We start from the raw sequence: 19,159 nt of genomic DNA, 5'->3' as shown, positions 1-19,159 counted from the left end.
GATTCCTGAGTGGACTATGTCCCCTGTGGCTGAGGGAGTGGGGGGCAGGTGCTTCTTCTGAGGCTCCTGGAAGAAACGTCTGAGACAGGTGAGCAATCTGAATGAGGGAAAGTAGTGATAAAGGTCTCTCACTTTCTTCCCCATATACTATATATATATATATATATATATATATATATATATATATATATATATATATATATATATATATATATATATATATATATATCTCTACCAGTCTGCCGGGTCTCTGTGGTGTCTTTATGTGAGTTAGTTACTACACTGGCTCACAGACAAGCTAATCTGGGAGTGGGCTAGAACTCGCAAGGGGATGGGGGGGGGGGGGGGTAAGTCCTAGACGACGTGGCGACCGACAAGCAGCAGGTGAGTCTCAGGTGGAATGCCGAAGCCAGAATAGCTAACATTCCAGAGAGGGGAAGTAAGGATTTGGAATACTAGTTGCGCTGCTAATACGGCTGAAACAAAAAGTTTGATGTCTCGTTCTCACTCTTCCTGTCTGGGTCTGATGCCTGATTCATGGGAATAACGTTACTGGGGGCGCTTATCACCACGTTGTTTGTTGAAGGGGACTGGGAAAGATCAATACTTTGGGATAGAGACTGACAAGGTAGCGTTATGAGATGACTTTTTCTGAAAATAAGTTTTCACTTTTTGGACATGACATATCATATCATTCACAGAGAGTGGAATATGTTGTGTTATTATTTTGTAAACATGTCATGACATAGGTCATCAAAATCAAAAACATACAGGGATGAATGAATGATGAAATCTTTCATTATTCATTAAAATTTTGGGGTCAATCTTTCTTATGAAAGCAGTAAAAATATTTTACAATCAACAATTATTCCCATATAGCATATTTGTTTCACATTGAAATGACAAGATGTACTGTGTAATTACAGTACATAGCTTAATGTGTACATTTTCTTGTATATGAAGACTGCTTCCTCTCAGCATTGTTCTAAAAGTAGATCAGTGCCCTGCCATTCTGCTGTCCTTGGTTCTCTCCAGTTGCTACAGAAAAGGTAATCGAGTCCTTGACTTTTTTGAGGATGCCATTCTACACACAGTGCCACTATATTTAAGTGGTTTTATGAACTCATTATGTGCCTAATATCAAATGAATAGTGTTAGATCGTACCAGATGAACGTCTTGTTGGTGGCACAGTTCATCGTTGGAAGTCTCATTTTGTGGAATCCTATAAATATATTTTTGTCACATACTGTCCATCAGTAGTCAATTTCATATATATATATATGACGGTGCCATGTTGAAAGTCACTGAGCTCTTCAGTAAGGCCATTCTACTGCCAATGTATGTCTATGGAGATTGCATGGCTGTGTGCTCGAGCATATATATATATGCAGAAAATAGTAAAAATAAAGAAATACTCTTGAATGAGGTGTGTCCAAATTTTGATTGGTACTATAAATATAAATATATATATATATATATATATATATATATATATATATATATATATATATATATATATATATATATATATATATATATATATATACACATATAGTACCATATAGTACCATAGTACCAGTCAAAGTTTGGACACACCTACTCATTCAAGGGTTTTTCTTTCTTTTTACTATTTTCGACATTGTAAGTGAAGACATTAAAACTATGAAATAATACATAGGGCAGTTAACCCGGAAAATTTCAAGAACTTTGAAAGTTTCTTCAAGTGCTGTCGCAAACACCATCAAGCGCTGTGACGAAACTGGCTCTCATGAGGACCGCCACAGGAAGAGCCAGAGTTACCTCTGCTGCTGCAGAGGATAAGTTCATTAGAGTTACCAGCCTCGGAAATTGCAGCCCAAATAAATGCTTAAGAGTTCAAGGAATAGACACATCTCAACATCAAATGTTCAGACTGTGTGAATCAGGCCTTCATGGTCGCATTGCTTCAAAGAAACCACTACCAAAGGACACCAATAAGAAGAAGAGACTTGGTTGGGCCAAGAAACATGAGAAATGGACATTAGACCGGTGGAATTGATGAGTCAAAATTTGAGATGTTTGGTTTCAACCGCGGTGTCTTTGAGATGCAGAGTATGTGAACGGATGATCTCTGCATGTGTGGCTCCCACCGTGAAGCATGGAGGAGGAGGTGTGGTGGTGCTTTGCTGGTGACACTGTCTGTGATTTATTTAGAATTCAAGGCTCACTTGACCAGCATGGCTACCAAAGCATTCTGCAGTGATACGCCATCCCGTATGGTTTGAGCTTAGTGGGACTATCCTTTGTTTTTCAACAGGACAATGACCCAACACACCTCCAGGCTGTGTAAGGGCTATTTGACCAATAAGAAGAGTGATAGAGTGCTGCATCAGATGACCTGGCCTCCACAATCACCCAACCTCAACCCAATTGAGATAGTTTGGGATGAGTTGGACCGCAGATTGAAGGAAAAGCAGCCAACATGTGCTCAGTATATGTGGGAACTCCTTCAAGACTATTGGAAAAGCATTCCAGGTGAAGTTGGTTGAGAGAATGCCAAGAGTGTGCAAATGCTGTCATCAAGGCAAAGGGTGACTACTTTGAAGAATCTGAAATATAAATATATTTTGATTTGTTTAACACATTTTTGGTTACTACATGATTCCATGTGTTATTTCATAGTTTTGATGTCTTAACTATTATTCTACAATGTAGAAAATAGTACAAATAAAGATAAATCCTTGAATGAGTAGGTCTGTCCAAACTGTTTACTGGTGCTGTATATATGTTAGATTTTATAGACCTGTCAGCAACGATGTGGCTGAAATAGCCTAATTCACTCATTTGAAGGGGTGTCCACATACGTTTGTGTATATATATTTGTTTACAAAACATTAAGAACACCTTCTTAATATTGAGTTGGATTCACCAGGTGAATGTGTCATGGAAACAGCAGGTGTTCTTAATGTTTTCTAAACTCAGTGGATATACAGGAAGTGCCAGAAATCCCTATGTTGATACATTTAATACATTTTTCCATTACAGATAAGTTCTTAATGTTTTACATAACTGAATTGCAAGATTAAATATCACCCTGATTTTGGATTTAAATACAATACATTCTCATCACTTCTAGAAGCAGTGATCTTGTGACTCTCAGTAGGCAATGTTTAAATGGTTGAGTGCCTGGGGCCTAGATGGTGCTCTTCAAGGATCAAGCCACCGGGGCCTGAAAAGTGGGCTGTAGGTGACAATTAATCAAACCTGCAGTGGAAAACTAGGAACCAATGAAACATTGCCGACGTTATTGCTTTATGCCCTTATATGAAGAGCGGAACGACTAGGTGCACCTGTGCCATATTGACTGGTTCAATATTGACTCAGACCTTCGTTTGATTAAGGTTGCTCACTGTACTGTGGGTTAAATCTGGACATTTAAAAAAAAATAGAGGAAACTAAATTGTACTGCGGCGCTTGTCTGTTGGAAGTCAATTGTATGAAAAGAACAATAAAACATGATTTGTTTGCAGAGGGAAATGGAGAGGATATTGTGCTTACAATGGGGGTTTGTGGTTTGTGGAACAACACACATGCGGCTGGAAGGGTAACAGAGGGGTTAGAGAGAAGTATGGGTGGAAAAGAGGAAGAACAGCAAATAGAACAAAAGGCACAGTTGAAGTCAGAGTTTACAGTCGAGTTTATGTTCAGTGGATTATTTCCACTGGGCACAGACGTCAGTTCAATGTCTAGTTTTGATTTCCATTTGGTTGAGTAACATGAATTCAACGTGAAATCAACAAAAAAACTTCACCGTGTCATTGAATGTAGGTTAAAAGTTTGGTGAAAAAAACACGAAATGCCCTTGCGTTGATGACTTTTTGCAAATCCAATCAGTTTTCCAAGTTGATTCAAAGTCATCACATGGATTTTGGTTAAAGAAAATACGTGGAAACAATGTTGTTTCAACCTGTTTTTGCCCAGTGGGTTCGTTGTTGAATAAGTTCAGGTGTAAGGTAGGTCATTGCTAGCCTGGTTAATGCAATGCAGTGTTCAGTCTAGTTTAACCAGGTTTTGTCACTGCTGGCCAGCTGTGCTATAGTTGAGCAAATTTTCTCAACGTTTCAATACCAATGGCATATGGTTGCTTATTGATCTCCAAACGTCCAGAGAATATCCCTAGAACGTCCGTGACTCACCTATACAGCATGTGATCCATAAGTTATCAATGGCTGTTACCTCAGTAAATAGCAAAGCTGATAAATAGAGTATGTCATCAGTAATCGCCCATGACCTAATGTTGAGTCAACATGAGAGAGTTGTGTGATGTTTGCTGCAGAGTTAGGAGACAGATGAAGTGTGGCAAAATTGGAATTGGAAACATTAGCTGAGGTAAATCTTGGCCTATTTTTTTCTGTTTCTGAAAATAAGACTATTTGTCAGTTGGCTCAGATATTGTTTCACAAAGTTGATAGTCAAAATGTATTCATTTGCACCAATGGCCCAATCCAATTCCAGCTGTTCAGATCACATCTCTCTGTTTGGCATCAGTTGAGTTTAATGGGAAAGCCATGCGGATGTCATCCTAGAGTGGCCCTGGAAGTGAAATTCTGACTGTTGACCTCTGAGTGAACCTGGCAGTGGGTGTTGTCACCATGCAGGGAGTACCCAGAAGCACTGGTCTGGAGCCAGCTTTTAAATATTGTGGTGATGGTTTTTAGTTTGTTTTGTGGTTGTTAAGACAGGTCCAGAATCAGATCAGTAGCCTATAGTTATACCTTGCTTAGTAGGATATGACACAGGCTGTCACAGAGGTAGTTGGGATAGTGTTGGGCATTGGACTCTTTTAACCTGAGGGGTTTTAAATAAATCTCAGATACTGGCTGAGACGGCAATACTGTCTTGGTTCCATCATAACCGTGGGCAACACCAAAAATGGTTGATAAAGGGACAGTTCACCCAAATTGCAAAATGACACATCTGCTTCCTTACCCTGTAAGGAGTCGTTGGACAAGAGACAAGCAATCCATTTGTTTACTTGGCTGCTGTCAACAAATGCTAACTTAAGTCACGTTAATATACACTAAGTTAGCATGGGACAACAACAATATTATTTGATTCAGTCTTACCCATGGGCAACACAGAGAATGGTTCACCAAGGAGGTGTACCACTGATCCTTCGACTCACTTTTCTATTACGTTATTGAGGTTTTGTTAGAGCAAGGGTGTCTTACCAAGCATTGAGAACGTCAACAAAAGATCTTGAGAAGGAATAGGATCTGGCATTATAGGATAATTGTTCTCCTTTGCACTTAATAAGCACTGTAAATATATATGAAATGAGGGCAAGCATGATGACATGAATGGTTGTTGATTCATAAGGGTTGGATTGAATGCAAATAATATCCCACTTATATTGTGATTCTTTTACAATATAAAGTCAGTCACTACGGAGACTTTTAAACACTTCAGATCTGTGTGTTAAATGCAACATGATCTCATTCGCTAGAGGCCATGCTGTATGGAGACTCAGTGCTGATCTGGGATCTGTCCATACAATGTTATATCGGGGGGAAGTTGCTACGAGGTTGTTATGCTGATAGAGGTGAAGCAGAGACTAGACTAGACTCACTGCCAACATGTTCATCACTCTGGACAGTAGTTTGGATTTATGGAAAACTGACGTGGAGCCTCCCTGGTCCTGCCCCTGAACAGTTCTACGAGGCTTTGCATCAGTAGAGGAGGCAGCTACACTCCCAGCGCGGGAAATATAATTGCTGTTATGAAATTGTGGTGGTGAATCCATTTGAATGTAATCAGCTAGGAATGGTGCTGGCTTTTTGATTCTCTGAGTGTGTGTGTGTGTGCGTGTGTGCAAGCAGGCATCCGTGCATATGAGCATGCACGTGTGTGTGAGAATGTGCGCGGGAGTAGTACTAGTGGAACAGAGTCTGATCTTCCGTGTTCCAGGGTTCTGAGCTTTTTATAGCCAATGCAAATCTTGTTCTCTTTTGAAGCACCTGTTCAGATAAATGGGGGTCAATAGGGCGCTAGCTCAACCACCCAACATGAGATTTGAGACTATTAATTTGTTCTCCATAGTATCATATACAGTGCCTTGCGAAAGTATTCGGCCTCCTTGAACTTTGCGACCTTTTGCCACATTTCAGGCTTCAAACATAAAGATATAAAACTGTATTTTTTTGTGAAGAATCAACAACAAGTGGGACACAATCATGAAGTGGAACGACATTTATTGGATATTTCAAACTTTATAAAAAATAAAAATAAAAAAATAAATAAATTGGGCGTGCAAAATTATTCAGCCCCTTTACTTTCAGTGCAGCAAACTCTCTCCAGAAGTTCAGTGAGGATCTCTGAATGATCCAATGTTGACCTAAATGACTAATGATGATAAATACAATCCACCTGTGTGTAATCAAGTCTCCGTATAAATGCACCTGCACTGTGATAGTCTCAGAGGTCCGTTAAAAGCGCCGAGAGCATCATGAAGAACAAGGAACACACCAGGCAGGTCCGAGATACTGTTGTGAAGAAGTTTAAAGCCGGATTTGGATACAAAAAGATTTCCCCAGCTTTAAACATCCCAAGGAGCACTGTGCAAGCAATAATATTGAAATGGAAGGAGTATCAGACCATTGCAAATCTACCAAGACCTGGCCGTCCCTCTAAACTTTCAGCTCATACAAGGAGAAGACTGATCAGAGATGCAGCCAAGAGGCCCATGATCACTCTAGATGAACTGCAGAGATCTACAGCTGAGGTGGGAGTTTCTGTCCATAGGACAACAATCAGTCGTATATTGCACAAATCTGGCCTTTATGGAAGAGTGGCAAGAAGAAAGCCATTTCTTAAAGATATCCATAAAAGGTGTTGTTTAAAGTTTGCCACAAGCCACCTGGGAGACACAGCAAACATGTGGAAGAAGGTGCTCTGGTCAGATGAAACCAAAATTGAACTTTTTGGCAACAATGCAAAATGTTATGTTTGGCGTAAAAGCAACACAGCTCATCACCCTGAACACACCACACCATCCCCACTGTCAAACATGGTGGTGGCAGCATCATGGTTTGGGCCTGCTTTTCTTCAGCAGGGACAGGGAAGATGGTTCAAATTGATGGGAAGATGGATGGAGCCAAATACAGGACCATTCTGGAAGAAAACCTGATGGAGTCTGCAAAAGACCTGAGACTGGGACGGAGATTTGTCTTCCAACAAGACAATGATCCAAAACATAAAGCAAAATCTACAATGGAATGGTTCAAAAATAAACATATCCAGGTGTTAGAATGGCCAAGTCAAAGTCCAGACCTGAATCCAATTGAGAATCTGTAGAAAGAACTGAAAACTGCTGTTCACAAATGCTCTCTAGCCAACCTCACTGAGCTCGAGTTGTTTTGCAAGGAGGAATGGGAAAACATTTCAGTCTCTCGATGTGCAAAACTGATAGAGACATACCCCAAGCGACTTACAGCTGTAATCACAGCAAAAGGTGGCGCTACAAAGTATTAACTTAAGGGGCTGAATAATTTTGCACGCCCAATTTTTCAGTTTTTGATTTGTTAAAAAAGTTTGAAATATCCAATAAATGTCCTTCCACTTCATGATTGTGTCCCACTTGTTGTTGATTCTTCACAAAAAAAATACAGTTTTATATCTTTATGTTTGAAGCCTGAAATGTGGCAAAAGGTCGCAAAGTTCAAGGGGGCCGAATACTTTCGCAAGGCACTGTATATATAGTGCAATCGGAAAGTATTCAGACCCCTTTTTCACATTTTGTTACATTACAGCCTTATTCTAAAATTGATTCAATTGTTGTTTCCCCACATCCATCTGCACACAATGCCCCATAATGATGAGCAGAAACATGTTCTTTGAAAATGGAGTAAATTTATTACAAATAAAAAACTGAAATATCATATTTACTTAAGTATTCAGACCCTTTACTCAGTACTTTGCTGAAGCACCTTTGGCTGTGATTACAGCCTAAAGTCTTACACCTGTATTTTGGGAGTTGCTCATATTCTTCTCTGCAGATCCTCTTAAGCTCTGTCAGGTTGGATAGGGAGTGTTGCTGCACAGCTATGATGTTCGATCGGGTTCAAGTCTGGGCTCTGGCTGGGCCACTTAAGGACATTCAGACACTTGTCCTGCGTTGTCTTGGCTGTGTGTTTAGGATCGTTGTCCTGTTGGAAGGTGAACCTTCACCCCAGTCTGACCTACTGAGAGCTCTGGAGCAGGTTTTCACCGAGGTCCTTTCTGTACTTTTTGCTCCGTTCATCTTTTCCTCAAACCTGGTCTCCCAGTCCCTGCAGCTGAAAAACATCCCCACAGCATGATGCTTCACAGTAGGGATGGTGCCAGGTTTCATCCAGATGTGACGCTTGGCATTCCTGCCAAAGAGTTCAATCTTGGTTTCATCAGACCAGAGAATCTTGTTTCTCATGGTCTGCGAGTCCATTAGGTGTCTTTTGGCAAACTCCAAGTGGGCTGTCATGTGCCTTTTACTGAGGAGTGGCTTCCATCTGACCACTCTACCATAATGGCCTTATTGGTGGAGTGCTGTAGAGATGGTTGTCCTTCTGGAAGGTTCTCCCATCTCCAAAGAGGAACTCTGGAGCTTTGTCAGTGTAATCATCGGGTTATTGGACATCTCCCTGACCAAAGCCCTTCTCCCCCAATTGGCCAGCTCTAGGAAGAGTCTTGGTGGTTCTTCCATTTAAGAATGATGGAGGCCACTGTGTTCTTGGGGACCTTCAATGCTGCAAATATTTTTTGGTACCCTTCCCAGATCTGTGCCTCGACACAATCATGTCTCGGTATCAGGTATCAAGGTAAGACCCAGATGCAGACCGTGTCGAAGTAACAATGTTTATTACAGCAACAGGGGCAAAGGTACAGGACGGCGGGCAGGCTCAGGGTCAGGTCAAGCAGAGGTCGGTAATCCAGAGGTGGGGAAATTGGTACATGTACGGCAGGCAGGCAGGCTCAGGGTCAGACAGAGAACACAGGTATAAATACACGGGGGATAAAGGGGAAGATGGGTGACACCTGGAGGGGGGTGGAGACAATCACAAAGACAGGTGAAACAGTTCAGGGTGTGACACTGAGCTCTACGGACAATTCCTTCCACCTTGGTTTCTGCTCTGACATGCACTGTCAACTGTGGGACCACACAGGTGTGTGCCTTTCCAAATCATGTCCAATCAATTTACAACTCCAATCAAGTTTTAGAAACATCTCAAGGATGACAAATGGAAACAGGATTCACCTGAGCTCAATTTCGAGCCTCATAGCAAAGGGTCTGAATACTTGTCTAAATAAGGCTTTTTTTTTTTTAAGTATACATTTGCAAAAATGTCTAAAAACCTGCTTTCGCTTTGTCATTATGGGGTATTATGTCTAGATTGATGAGGGGAAAAAAACAATTTAATCCATTTTAGAATAAGGCTGTAACAAAATGTGGAAAAGGGGTCTGAATACTTTCCTAATGCACTGTAGCTTTGAAATCCTAACATTATGAACTTCTGAAGAAAATAAGCAGTTTCTCGACTCATAAACTGACTTTCTAGAAGGGAGTGCGCGGCGAATGGCTATGCAACCACATGACACAGCAATGTGAATTTGATTGGCAAGGAATACCCATGCTTCGAGCATTATGCATATCTCCATTCATTTCCCCCGCTGTTTATCATCTCGTTTTTTAAATAAATATATCTGATACTTATTTTCTACTACAAAGATCTGGTCAAAGGTCAAATCATGAATGAGGCAGAGTGAAAGCGAGTCAAGGGGCTAGACAAGATAAACTACAAAACACTCAATCTCTAGAGTAAAAGGGAGACATCCATGTCCCGTGTCTACTCAGTGAAACACTGTATATAGCTAAGGCCATACAAACTCAATTCTATGTTTAACGGATGCCCCTCGAAAATAAAATAGAAATGTGCTCGCTTTCCTCACAAAAAAATAAGTCATCTGTTAAGCATTTATTAACGTTTGTGGCGAGCACCTCAATCAACAACAGTTTTTAAACCAGCATTTAGAAAGGGAATTTCAAAAGGAAATAATGGGAAGGTTTCGTGCTAAAAGAGATAGCACTGACAGTATCATCTGTATTGTTCTGCATATCTATGTAACTCAATTCTCAACAGTGTTTTGGCTGCAACACTTGTTGACAATTGACGATTGATGATCACTTCACCAACATGATACGTAGATAAGATCATTGTAACCAAGTAAATTAATTAAAAAATATGGTGACTAATTGCAGCTTTCGCCTTGTCATGTGGAAGGCCATGGAAATATTTCATCCATATTTACTATGACATCACAGATCTTTAACGTCTGCACATTTTGTTTCATGTAGGTGTTCACAGTGTCCATCATCTTCACAATGTCATCATATTGTCTGCATTTCAGATAGGCATTCTTGGGGGAAAAAATGGATGTTTAACGTTTCGAGTGATGCACAATATGTTGTAAAATGCAGTGCCTTTCGAAAGTATTCGGTCCCCTTGAACTTTGCGACCTTTTGCCACATTTCAGGCTTCAAACATAAAGATATAAAACTGTATTTTTTGTGAAGAATCAACAACAAGTGGGACACAATCATGAAGTGGAACGACATTTATTGGATATTTCAAACTTTTTTAACGAATCAAAAACTGAAAGATTGGGCGTGCAAAATTATTCAGCCCCTTTACTTTCAGTGCAGCAAACTCTCTCCAGAAGTTCAGTGAGGATCTCTGAATGATCCAATGTTGACCTAAATGACTAATGATGATAAATACAATCCACCTGTGTGTAATCAAGTCTCCGTATAAATGCACCTGCACCGTGATAGTCTCAGAGGTCCGTTAAAAGCGCAGAGAGCATCATGAAGAACAAGGAACACACCAGGCAGGTCCGAGATACTGTTGTGAAGAAGTTTAAAGCCGGATTTGGATACAAAAAGATTTCCCAAGCTTTAAACATCCCAAGGAGCACTGTGCCAGCGATAATATTGAAATGGAAGGAGTATCAGACCACTGCAAATCTACCAAGACCTGGCCGTCCCTCTAAACTTTCAGCTCATACAAGGAGAAGACTGATCAGAGATGCAGCCAAGAGGCCCATGATCACTCTGGATGAACTGCAGAGATCTACAGCTGAGGTGGGAGACTCTGTCCATAGGACAACAATCAGTCGTATATTGCACAAATCTGGCCTTTATGAAAGAGTGGCAAGAAGAAAGCCATTTCTTAAAGATATCCATAAAAAGTGTAGTTTAAAGTTTGCCACAAGCCACCTGGGAGACACACCAAACATGTGGAAGAAGGTGCTCTGGTCAGATGAAACCAAAATTGAACTTTTTGGCAACAATGCAAAAACGTTATGTTTGGCGGAATAGCAACACAGCTCATCACCCTGAACACACCATCCCCACTGTCAAACATGGTGGTGGCAGCATCATGGTTTGGGCCTGCTTTTCTTCAGCAGGGACAGGGAAGATGGTTCAAATGGGAAGATGGATGGAGCTAAATACAGGACCATTCTGGAAGAAAACCTGATGGAGTCTGCAAAAGACCTGAGACTGGGACGGAGATTTGTCTTCCAACAAGACAATGATCCAAAACATAAAGCAAAATCTACAATGGAATGGTTCAAAAATAAACATATCCAGGTGTTAGAATGGCCAAGTCAAAGTCCAGACCTGAATCCAATCGAGAATCTGTGGAAAGAACTGAAAACTGCTGTTCACAAATGCTCTCCATCCAACCTCACTGAGCTCGAGCTGTTTTGCAAGGAGGAATGGGAAAACATTTCAGTCTCTCGATGTGCAAAACTGATAGAGACATACCCCAAGCGACTTACAGCTGTAATCGCAGCAAAAGGTGGCGCTACAAAGTATTAACTTAAGGGGGCTGAATAATTTTGCACGCCCAATTTTTCAGTTTTTGATTTGTTAAAAAAGTTTGAAATATCCAATAAATGTCTTTCCACTTCATGATTGTGTCCCACTTGTTGTTGATTCTTCACAAAAAAATACAGTTTTATATCTTTATGTTTGAAGCCTGAAATATGGCAAAAGGTCGCAAAGTTCAAGGGGGCTGAATACTTTCGCAAGGCACTGTATGTTGTATAATCTGCACCAAGGTAACAGACAGAGGATATGACATAAACAAGGTTATTTTTATTTTGATCATGGCCTGTCAGTCAAACATGCGACTGGAAACTTGTTTTCTGGGAAATGAACGATACACGGGAACGAAGAGAAACACATAGTATCACCGATACAAATATAATTGATGATATTTCTATGGTACTGTATCACCACTCCATTATACAATATGGTTCATGCTCAGGTATAGCCTAAATGGGTGCCCAAGGTAGGGCAACTTCATTCCAGTGGCTTTTGGCATGTGTTCATTAATTCATTCCACCCACTTGTATTCTGTCTTTCTGACGTTCCTCAGGTGGCTCTTGAACTCATAAAATGTAGGACGTTAATGACTCTGACTCATGTAAATTTTCATATAATTCCTATGACTGAATAGGCTCCATGCTTAGATTTCAAAATGCCTATGCTGCAGGCACATCGTTAATGTGACAGACTCTCTGCAGGGTGACACCAAACGCTAAGTTCATTATCAATCATCCAACAATAACCACTCTCTCGCAGGGTGACGCCAAGTTCATTAGCAATCATCTAGCAATTACCTATGTAATCATTTTTCACATTTTATATATGAAATGTGGAATTTTATTGCAGATATACAGTATCCTCTTTGCATGACAAGTTTGGACCTTTTTCATGCACCCAACTGTAGTTAGAGGGAATCCTAATCATCAATGTGAAGGTTTGTGAAGGTTTCCTGTGAAGGTTTACTGCAGGTCCCGGAATCATCAGATGACACGCTGAATGTTTTCTCTGTCTGCACAGGATATTGTTGAAGATGACTTCAACTGTCTCACCTGTGACCAACTTCACTACAGTATTCTCCAATACCACAATCACCACCAAGTCCAAAGAACAAATACTCACTCAGAGTAAGTGGGCGTGTGTGTGTGTGTGTGTGTGTGTGTGTGTGTGTGTGTGTGTGTGTGTGTGTGTGTGTGTGTGTGTGTGTGTGTGTGTGTGTGTGTGTGTGTGTGTGTGTGTGTGTGTGTGTGTGTGTGTGTGTGTGTGTGTGTGTGTGTGTGTTGTGTGCGTGCATGCATGTGTACTGTATGTGACCTGGCTGGTGTGTGTGGGAACTGTTTGTTAGCACCATTTTATTTGCCCTTTTTGTTACATTTCAGAAGTGAAATACACTATTTGTAATAGTTTCACAATGACACCAAGTAGTAGTAATCATTTAACACCTCCCCTGTGAAATGTTAAATCGATAGGAAATTATAGCCCTAGTTAAGATAAGCATGTGCTTATAAATAACATCCCAGTGCGTCACACAATCTAATCAAGATGTACTGCAAGGGAGTGGTAACAACTGAAACTCCCTTTCACTAAAGGATACATCTACAATCCCTCTCAACAATGCTATCAACAATGAGAGGCAGCATGCAAGATGGCTGACGAACGAATGTTGATGACAGTATACTAAATGACCATTCAATCTCACAAACAAATAACATTGTTACCTCTTTGCTCATTTCCCCAGGTTCAGGGGCTATGATTGCTGTCATTGTCATTGGGATCATTATCCTTCTAACCATACTACTTGTCACCCTGAGGACATACAACAGGTCAGGCTGCATTTCATATAAATAGGCCTCAATTACATGCTCAGTGACACAGTCAGCCATTGCAGGTTCCCTTTCAATTATTTGTTTTTGAAATCTCACAGTGCGATTCACCAGAATCTCTAGAAGCTCAAAGAACAATCATACACACACGTGTGTGTCGGAGACAGACAGGTCTAGTGGCAAAAAAAGATGAGCCCCTCCATTCATACTGAAGAGCCACTCGCCTGACCTCTGGTCATTCTCATCTCTCTTCCTCATCATGAAGAGTAGTACTCTTGGCTGCTCAGCACGACTTGATCTGTTTTCAGGTTCAACTGTTCACAGGTGTGCTGCAAGGTTACGCTGCCAAGCGCAGGTTTTTCAGCTCATGTCTTCTGCATCACTGGTACTTCCTGTTTGAGTTTTTGCTTGTAAGCAGGAATCAGAAGGATAGAGTTATGGTCTGATTTGCCAAAGGGAGGGCCTTTCATGTGTTTCTGTTTGTGGAGTAAAGTTGATCTAGAGTTTTGTTGCCTCTAGTTGCACAGGTGACATGCTGGTAAAAAATGAGTTAAAACGGATTTCAGTTTTACTGCATTAAAATCAACGGCCATGAGAAACACTGCCTCTGAATTTTCATTTTCTTCTTTGCTTATGGCCCTATACAGCTCATTGAGTGCGGTCTTAGTGTCAGCATCGGTTCGTTGTGATAAATAGACAGCTACCAAAAATATACATAAACTCTCTTGGTAAATAATATGGTCTGCAGCTTATCATGCGTTATTCTAACTCAGGGAATCAAAAACTTGAGACTTCCGTAACGTTAGAGATCACACACCAGCTGTTGTTAACAAACAGACACACCTCTCCCCCTCTCGCCTTACCCAAGTCTGCCGTCCGGTCTTGACAATGCAGATAAAAACCAGCGAGTTGTATATCCATGTCCTCGTTCAGCCACGACTCCGAGAAACATAGGATACTACAGTTTTTCAGGACCCGTTGATAGTTTAGTCTCGAACAGAGATTATCCGTTTTTTCTCCAGTAACGGCACGTTTGCCAACAAAACAGGGCATTGGTGGTCTACATGCTCACCGACGTAATCTCACCGCCTTCGCTTGCCTCTCTTTTGCCGCCGTTTCCTCTTTCGAGTCACGGGGATCAGGGCCTGGTCCGGGGTAAGTAGAACATCCAGAGCTGCTGACTCGTTGAAGTAGAACACTTCACCCAAAACGAGGTTAGTGATCTGTGGAGCAGAGCACAATTACTTTCACTATGTGCGACTCATGTCCTGGGCGTGTTGAATGTAGGAGCGGACTTATTGTCCAGAGGGATTCATCATCACAGGGAATGGAAACCATCCCCAAGTGGTGAAACACGTCTTCTCCTAAAGCCTCATACTCCCCAGTCTAGTCAGAGTGAGAGAAGAAGGCTTGTTTCTCATCTTGGCAGCTCCCCGATGGCCAGGCAAGCTCTGGTTAGCAGAGATCATTATCCTGCTGTACAACGAGCCCTGGCAACTCTCGTTATACAGGGATATTCTGACCCAAGTGAACTGAGACATTGTCCACCCTCACCTGCAACACCCATGGCCCTCTGGGCCTGGCTATGAGGTTCGATCTGGATGTGACAGGCCTGCCTCTTTGAGTCATTGACTATACAGAGTGCCAGGGCCCCTTCTACACGCCAGCTGCGTGAAAACAAGTGGTGCATTTTTTTAGAAGTGGTGTGACCAAAAACAGATAATTCCTTATCAATGTCCTGTATCTGAGGTGTTATGCTTTTTGCAGGACCTTATGAACAGGGGGAAGGCTTTATCCACTGTTAAGGTCTATCTAGCCACTTTCTTGGCCTATCATATAGGCTTCAACAATAACATGGTGGGAAAAAACCCCCTGTTATGTTGTTTCATGAAGGGGCACATCGCTTACGTCCAGACTTTTTAGCTGCTGGAAAGTGTGGAGATATATGTCCTTTAACACTGTTTTTACATTTGCAAAGAGAGTGAGTGCCTACAGTTTTCCCGGGGCTTTTCCAAGGTTTCCTTGTTGCCCAACCCTGCCTCGATGCCTAAGGTCAGGGCAATAACAATTTTCTTGCCTTGGAGCTTGTGGTTTTACACCCACCGCCTTTCCCTTCGACCAAAGATCCACCGTTTGTGTCCAGTATGCGTGTTGCACATATATTTTTGGATAGAACAAGAGCTTTGCGCAAGACCAACCAACTCTTTGTGTCCTGGGTGCCTCCCTGCAAGGGAAGGCCCTTCTCCCATCAATGGTTATCACATTGGATTGTCGAAGCTATTATATTGGGCACTGTTTAACAGGAATCTCATTGCAGGAGATTTACGATGAGGCTTGTTTGGCAAACCCCTCTGCGCATTCTTTCGTGCATACTATCCATTCTTCTGAGAGGATGTGCGATATGGGAGTTGGCCATATCCCACTGTGAGATATCAAAACAAGATATCTCTGATATTATCAGTGAGATATCTCACCACATTCCCCTGCTCACAAGTGTGAGGAAGTTTGACATGCTCGAAAATGACCCGCGGGCAAGTATCTCCGACAGATGTGTGTGATTGGTTCTTCGAGGGCTGTACAATTGAAAAGTAAACTCACACACCTATAGTCCTAGAAGGTGCATGGAGAAAAACTGAAAACACTGAATATGAAGCAAAACTCCTGCACACTGGTGATTCTGATGCTTAATAAAATGTTATGGATCTCATAGGATAACTGTGCTATACCAACTCAATTATGTTTTATCAAATGTTTTATTGGGTGTATATGTTCTGCTAATCCAGATGGTATTGACATTTTGTGATTAGTCATTAGAAATGAACTCGAATTTTAAAATGCAATGTATAATCTATTTTGCTTATAGTGAGGGCTTTGACAGGTTATATTATCAGGTAAAACTCAGGGCCCTAAGATGGATCTTTATATGTATTTAACCCTTCACTAGGCGGACACATGCGTCCAGAGTGCTGGGTACAGGCTCCAAAGGGCCACCTCGACAGAAGATGTCCTCTTCTACAGTGCAGACCAGCATGCCCTTGGGGAGCTTTGCGCTGTCAAGTAGTATGTCCGAAAATGGATTCCGGCTACCCCGAGTGGAACTAAACAGCCTGGACCAAAACAACTTGGAGCAACAAAGCAGAATCAGCGATTCGACAATAGTCACCATACATGATACTCCATCACTAGGGAATACATAGCAGGCCGCTAACTTATTGGACAGGTGACAAAGTCAGCATATAATGCTTGGAAAGAAAACCTTTATTATGAACAAAGTGGTGCGATAGGAATGCAATGAATATGCATGGACACTCCTGTGGACAAAGAATTGCTTTCTTGACTACAGTGTTCAGAACATGGACAAAATTATCCTGCTGTCTGTGCATTTGCAGTTATGCTACCAACAACCACGAGGATAAGCGTTGGAGGAGAGATGTGTACAAGATTTACGGCATGAACATGGTATCATGTCTAGTTTTTCTGTGTGCGTACATTTCTGTGAGGGAGTTGTTCACAGGGTTTTACATTTATTCACATTATTCTGATGTAAGATTATTAATCTTTTTTTTATCTGAATAATGTTGTTGTGGTTTTCAGGAAAAATCATGAGAATGTTTCTGTGAAAAGTCGATACTGGTTTGAATCCCTGTGGAGATCTAGATAGCATACAATTATGAAATAATAAGTCCCAATTAGTTTGATTCCAAAGGATTTAGCATTTTTCACTCAACCTATCCTGTGATTATTTTTGCTTGTGGTTATTTCATTGAAATTAATATTGAAAATAAATATTGATATTTCTAAAAGTGTGTGCATGTTTCTGCTTGAATATGATTACATTTTCATTTCGTCATTTACAGTGCATTCGGAAAGTGTTCAGACCCCTTTACATTTTACACATTTTGTTACGTGACAGCCTTATTCTAAAATGGATTGCATAGTTTCCCCCATCAATCTACACATAATACCACATAATGATAAAGGTTTTTAGACAATTTTGCAAGTAAAAAATATACTTTAAAAAATGAAATATCACATTTCCATAAGTATTAAGACCCTTTACTCAGTACTTTGTTTGAAGCATATTTGGCAGCGATCACAGCCTCGAGTCTTCTTGAGTATGACGTTACAAGCTTGGCACACCTGTATTTTGGGAGTTTCTCCCATTCTTCTCTGCAGATCCTCTCAAGCTCTGTCAGGTTGGATGGGGAGTGTTGCTACACAGCTATTTTCAGGTCTCTCCAGAGATGTTCGATTGGGTTCAAGTCCGGGCTCTGGTTGGGCCACTCAAGGACATTCAGAGACTTGTCCCGAAGCCAATCCTGCGTTGTCTTGGCTGTGTGCTTAGGGTCACTGTTCTGTTGGAAGGTGAACCTTCGCCCCAGTCTGAGGTCCTGAGCACTCTGGAGCAGGTTTTCATCAAAGATCTCTCTGTACTTTGCTCCGTTCATCTTTCCCCTCGACCCTGATTAGTCTCCCAGTCTCAGCCGCTGAAAAACATCCCTATGGCATGATGCTGCCGCCACCATGCTGCACCGTAGGGATAATGCCAGGTTTCCTTTAGACGTGACGCTGGGCATTCAGGACAAAGAGGTCAATCTTGGTTTCATCAGACCAGATACTATTGTTTCTCATGGTCTGAGAGTCCTTCAGGTGCCTTTTGGCAAGCGGGCTGTCTTGTGCCTTTAACTGAGGAGTGGCTTCCGTCTGGCCACTGTAGTATAAAAGCCTGATTGGTGAAGTGCTGCAGAGATGGATGTCCTTCTGGAAGGTTCTCCCATCTCCACAGAGGAACTCTGGACCATTGGGCTTCTTTGTCACTTCCCTGACCAAGGCCCTTTTCCCCCGATTGCTTAGTTTGGCCGGGGGGGCCACAGCTCTGTGAAATCTTAGTGGTTCCAAACCTCTTCCATTTAATGGAGGCCACTGTGTTCTTGGGGACCTTCAATGCACTGTAGCAGACAGAGGTCAAATGTGTTTTATATTGGATAGTTAGTAGATATGTTCTTCTCTCATCAATAGCTATTTAACCAAGCATGCAATGACTATGAAAATTGTATACTCTGAATCAGAGGTGGATGGAGAAAAATCCACACTTTATATTTTTATAAATGTAGATTTTTTTTTATTTTTCAGATTTCAATCTTCAATCTTCAATAGCTTAAAAAAAGCATGCCATGTCTATGGAAATAATATATTCTGAATCAGGGGAGGATGGAGAAAAATCCACACCATTTAGATTTTTATGGGGGATGGGTTCAATCTTTAATAGCTCAAACATTTGATTCAGAAAATATAATGTTTCATGGTCATGGCACGCTTTGTTTAAGAGCTATTGAAGATTGAAATCTGAAGATGTTTTTTAAAAAGAAATATATGTTAACTAAAAAAAAATGTTCGACATCCTCCCGTGATGCAGAATATATCGTTTTCATA

The 19,159-nt window shown here is 41.2% G+C and overlaps 1 protein-coding gene across 2 annotated transcripts; it reads left to right on the top strand.

The window, feature by feature from the left end:
• Nucleotides 1-357: 357 nt before the first annotated feature.
• Nucleotides 358-17,526, top strand: LOC124046256 (non-compact myelin associated protein). Of its 2 annotated transcripts, none has more exons than XM_046366417.1 (4): nucleotides 358-384; nucleotides 12,924-13,030; nucleotides 13,642-13,726; nucleotides 16,671-17,526. In XM_046366417.1, the coding sequence occupies exons 2-4, from the start codon at nucleotides 12,937-12,939 to the stop codon at nucleotides 16,921-16,923; spliced, it is 432 nt and encodes a 143-aa protein (XP_046222373.1). In that variant the 5' UTR covers nucleotides 358-384; nucleotides 12,924-12,936; the 3' UTR covers nucleotides 16,924-17,526. The 2 variants fall into 2 exon arrangements, with proteins under 2 accessions (XP_046222373.1, XP_046222372.1); XM_046366416.1 differs by lacking the exon at nucleotides 358-384 and adding an exon at nucleotides 419-628.
• Nucleotides 17,527-19,159: the final 1,633 nt, after the last annotated feature.

The sequence above is a fragment of the Oncorhynchus gorbuscha genome, linkage group LG10 (genome assembly GCF_021184085.1).
Source record: "Oncorhynchus gorbuscha isolate QuinsamMale2020 ecotype Even-year linkage group LG10, OgorEven_v1.0, whole genome shotgun sequence".
Classification (NCBI taxonomy): Eukaryota; Metazoa; Chordata; class Actinopteri; order Salmoniformes; family Salmonidae; genus Oncorhynchus; species Oncorhynchus gorbuscha.
The sequence above is the reverse complement of the archived record's forward strand: the minus strand, read 5'-3'. Positions and strand labels throughout refer to the sequence as shown.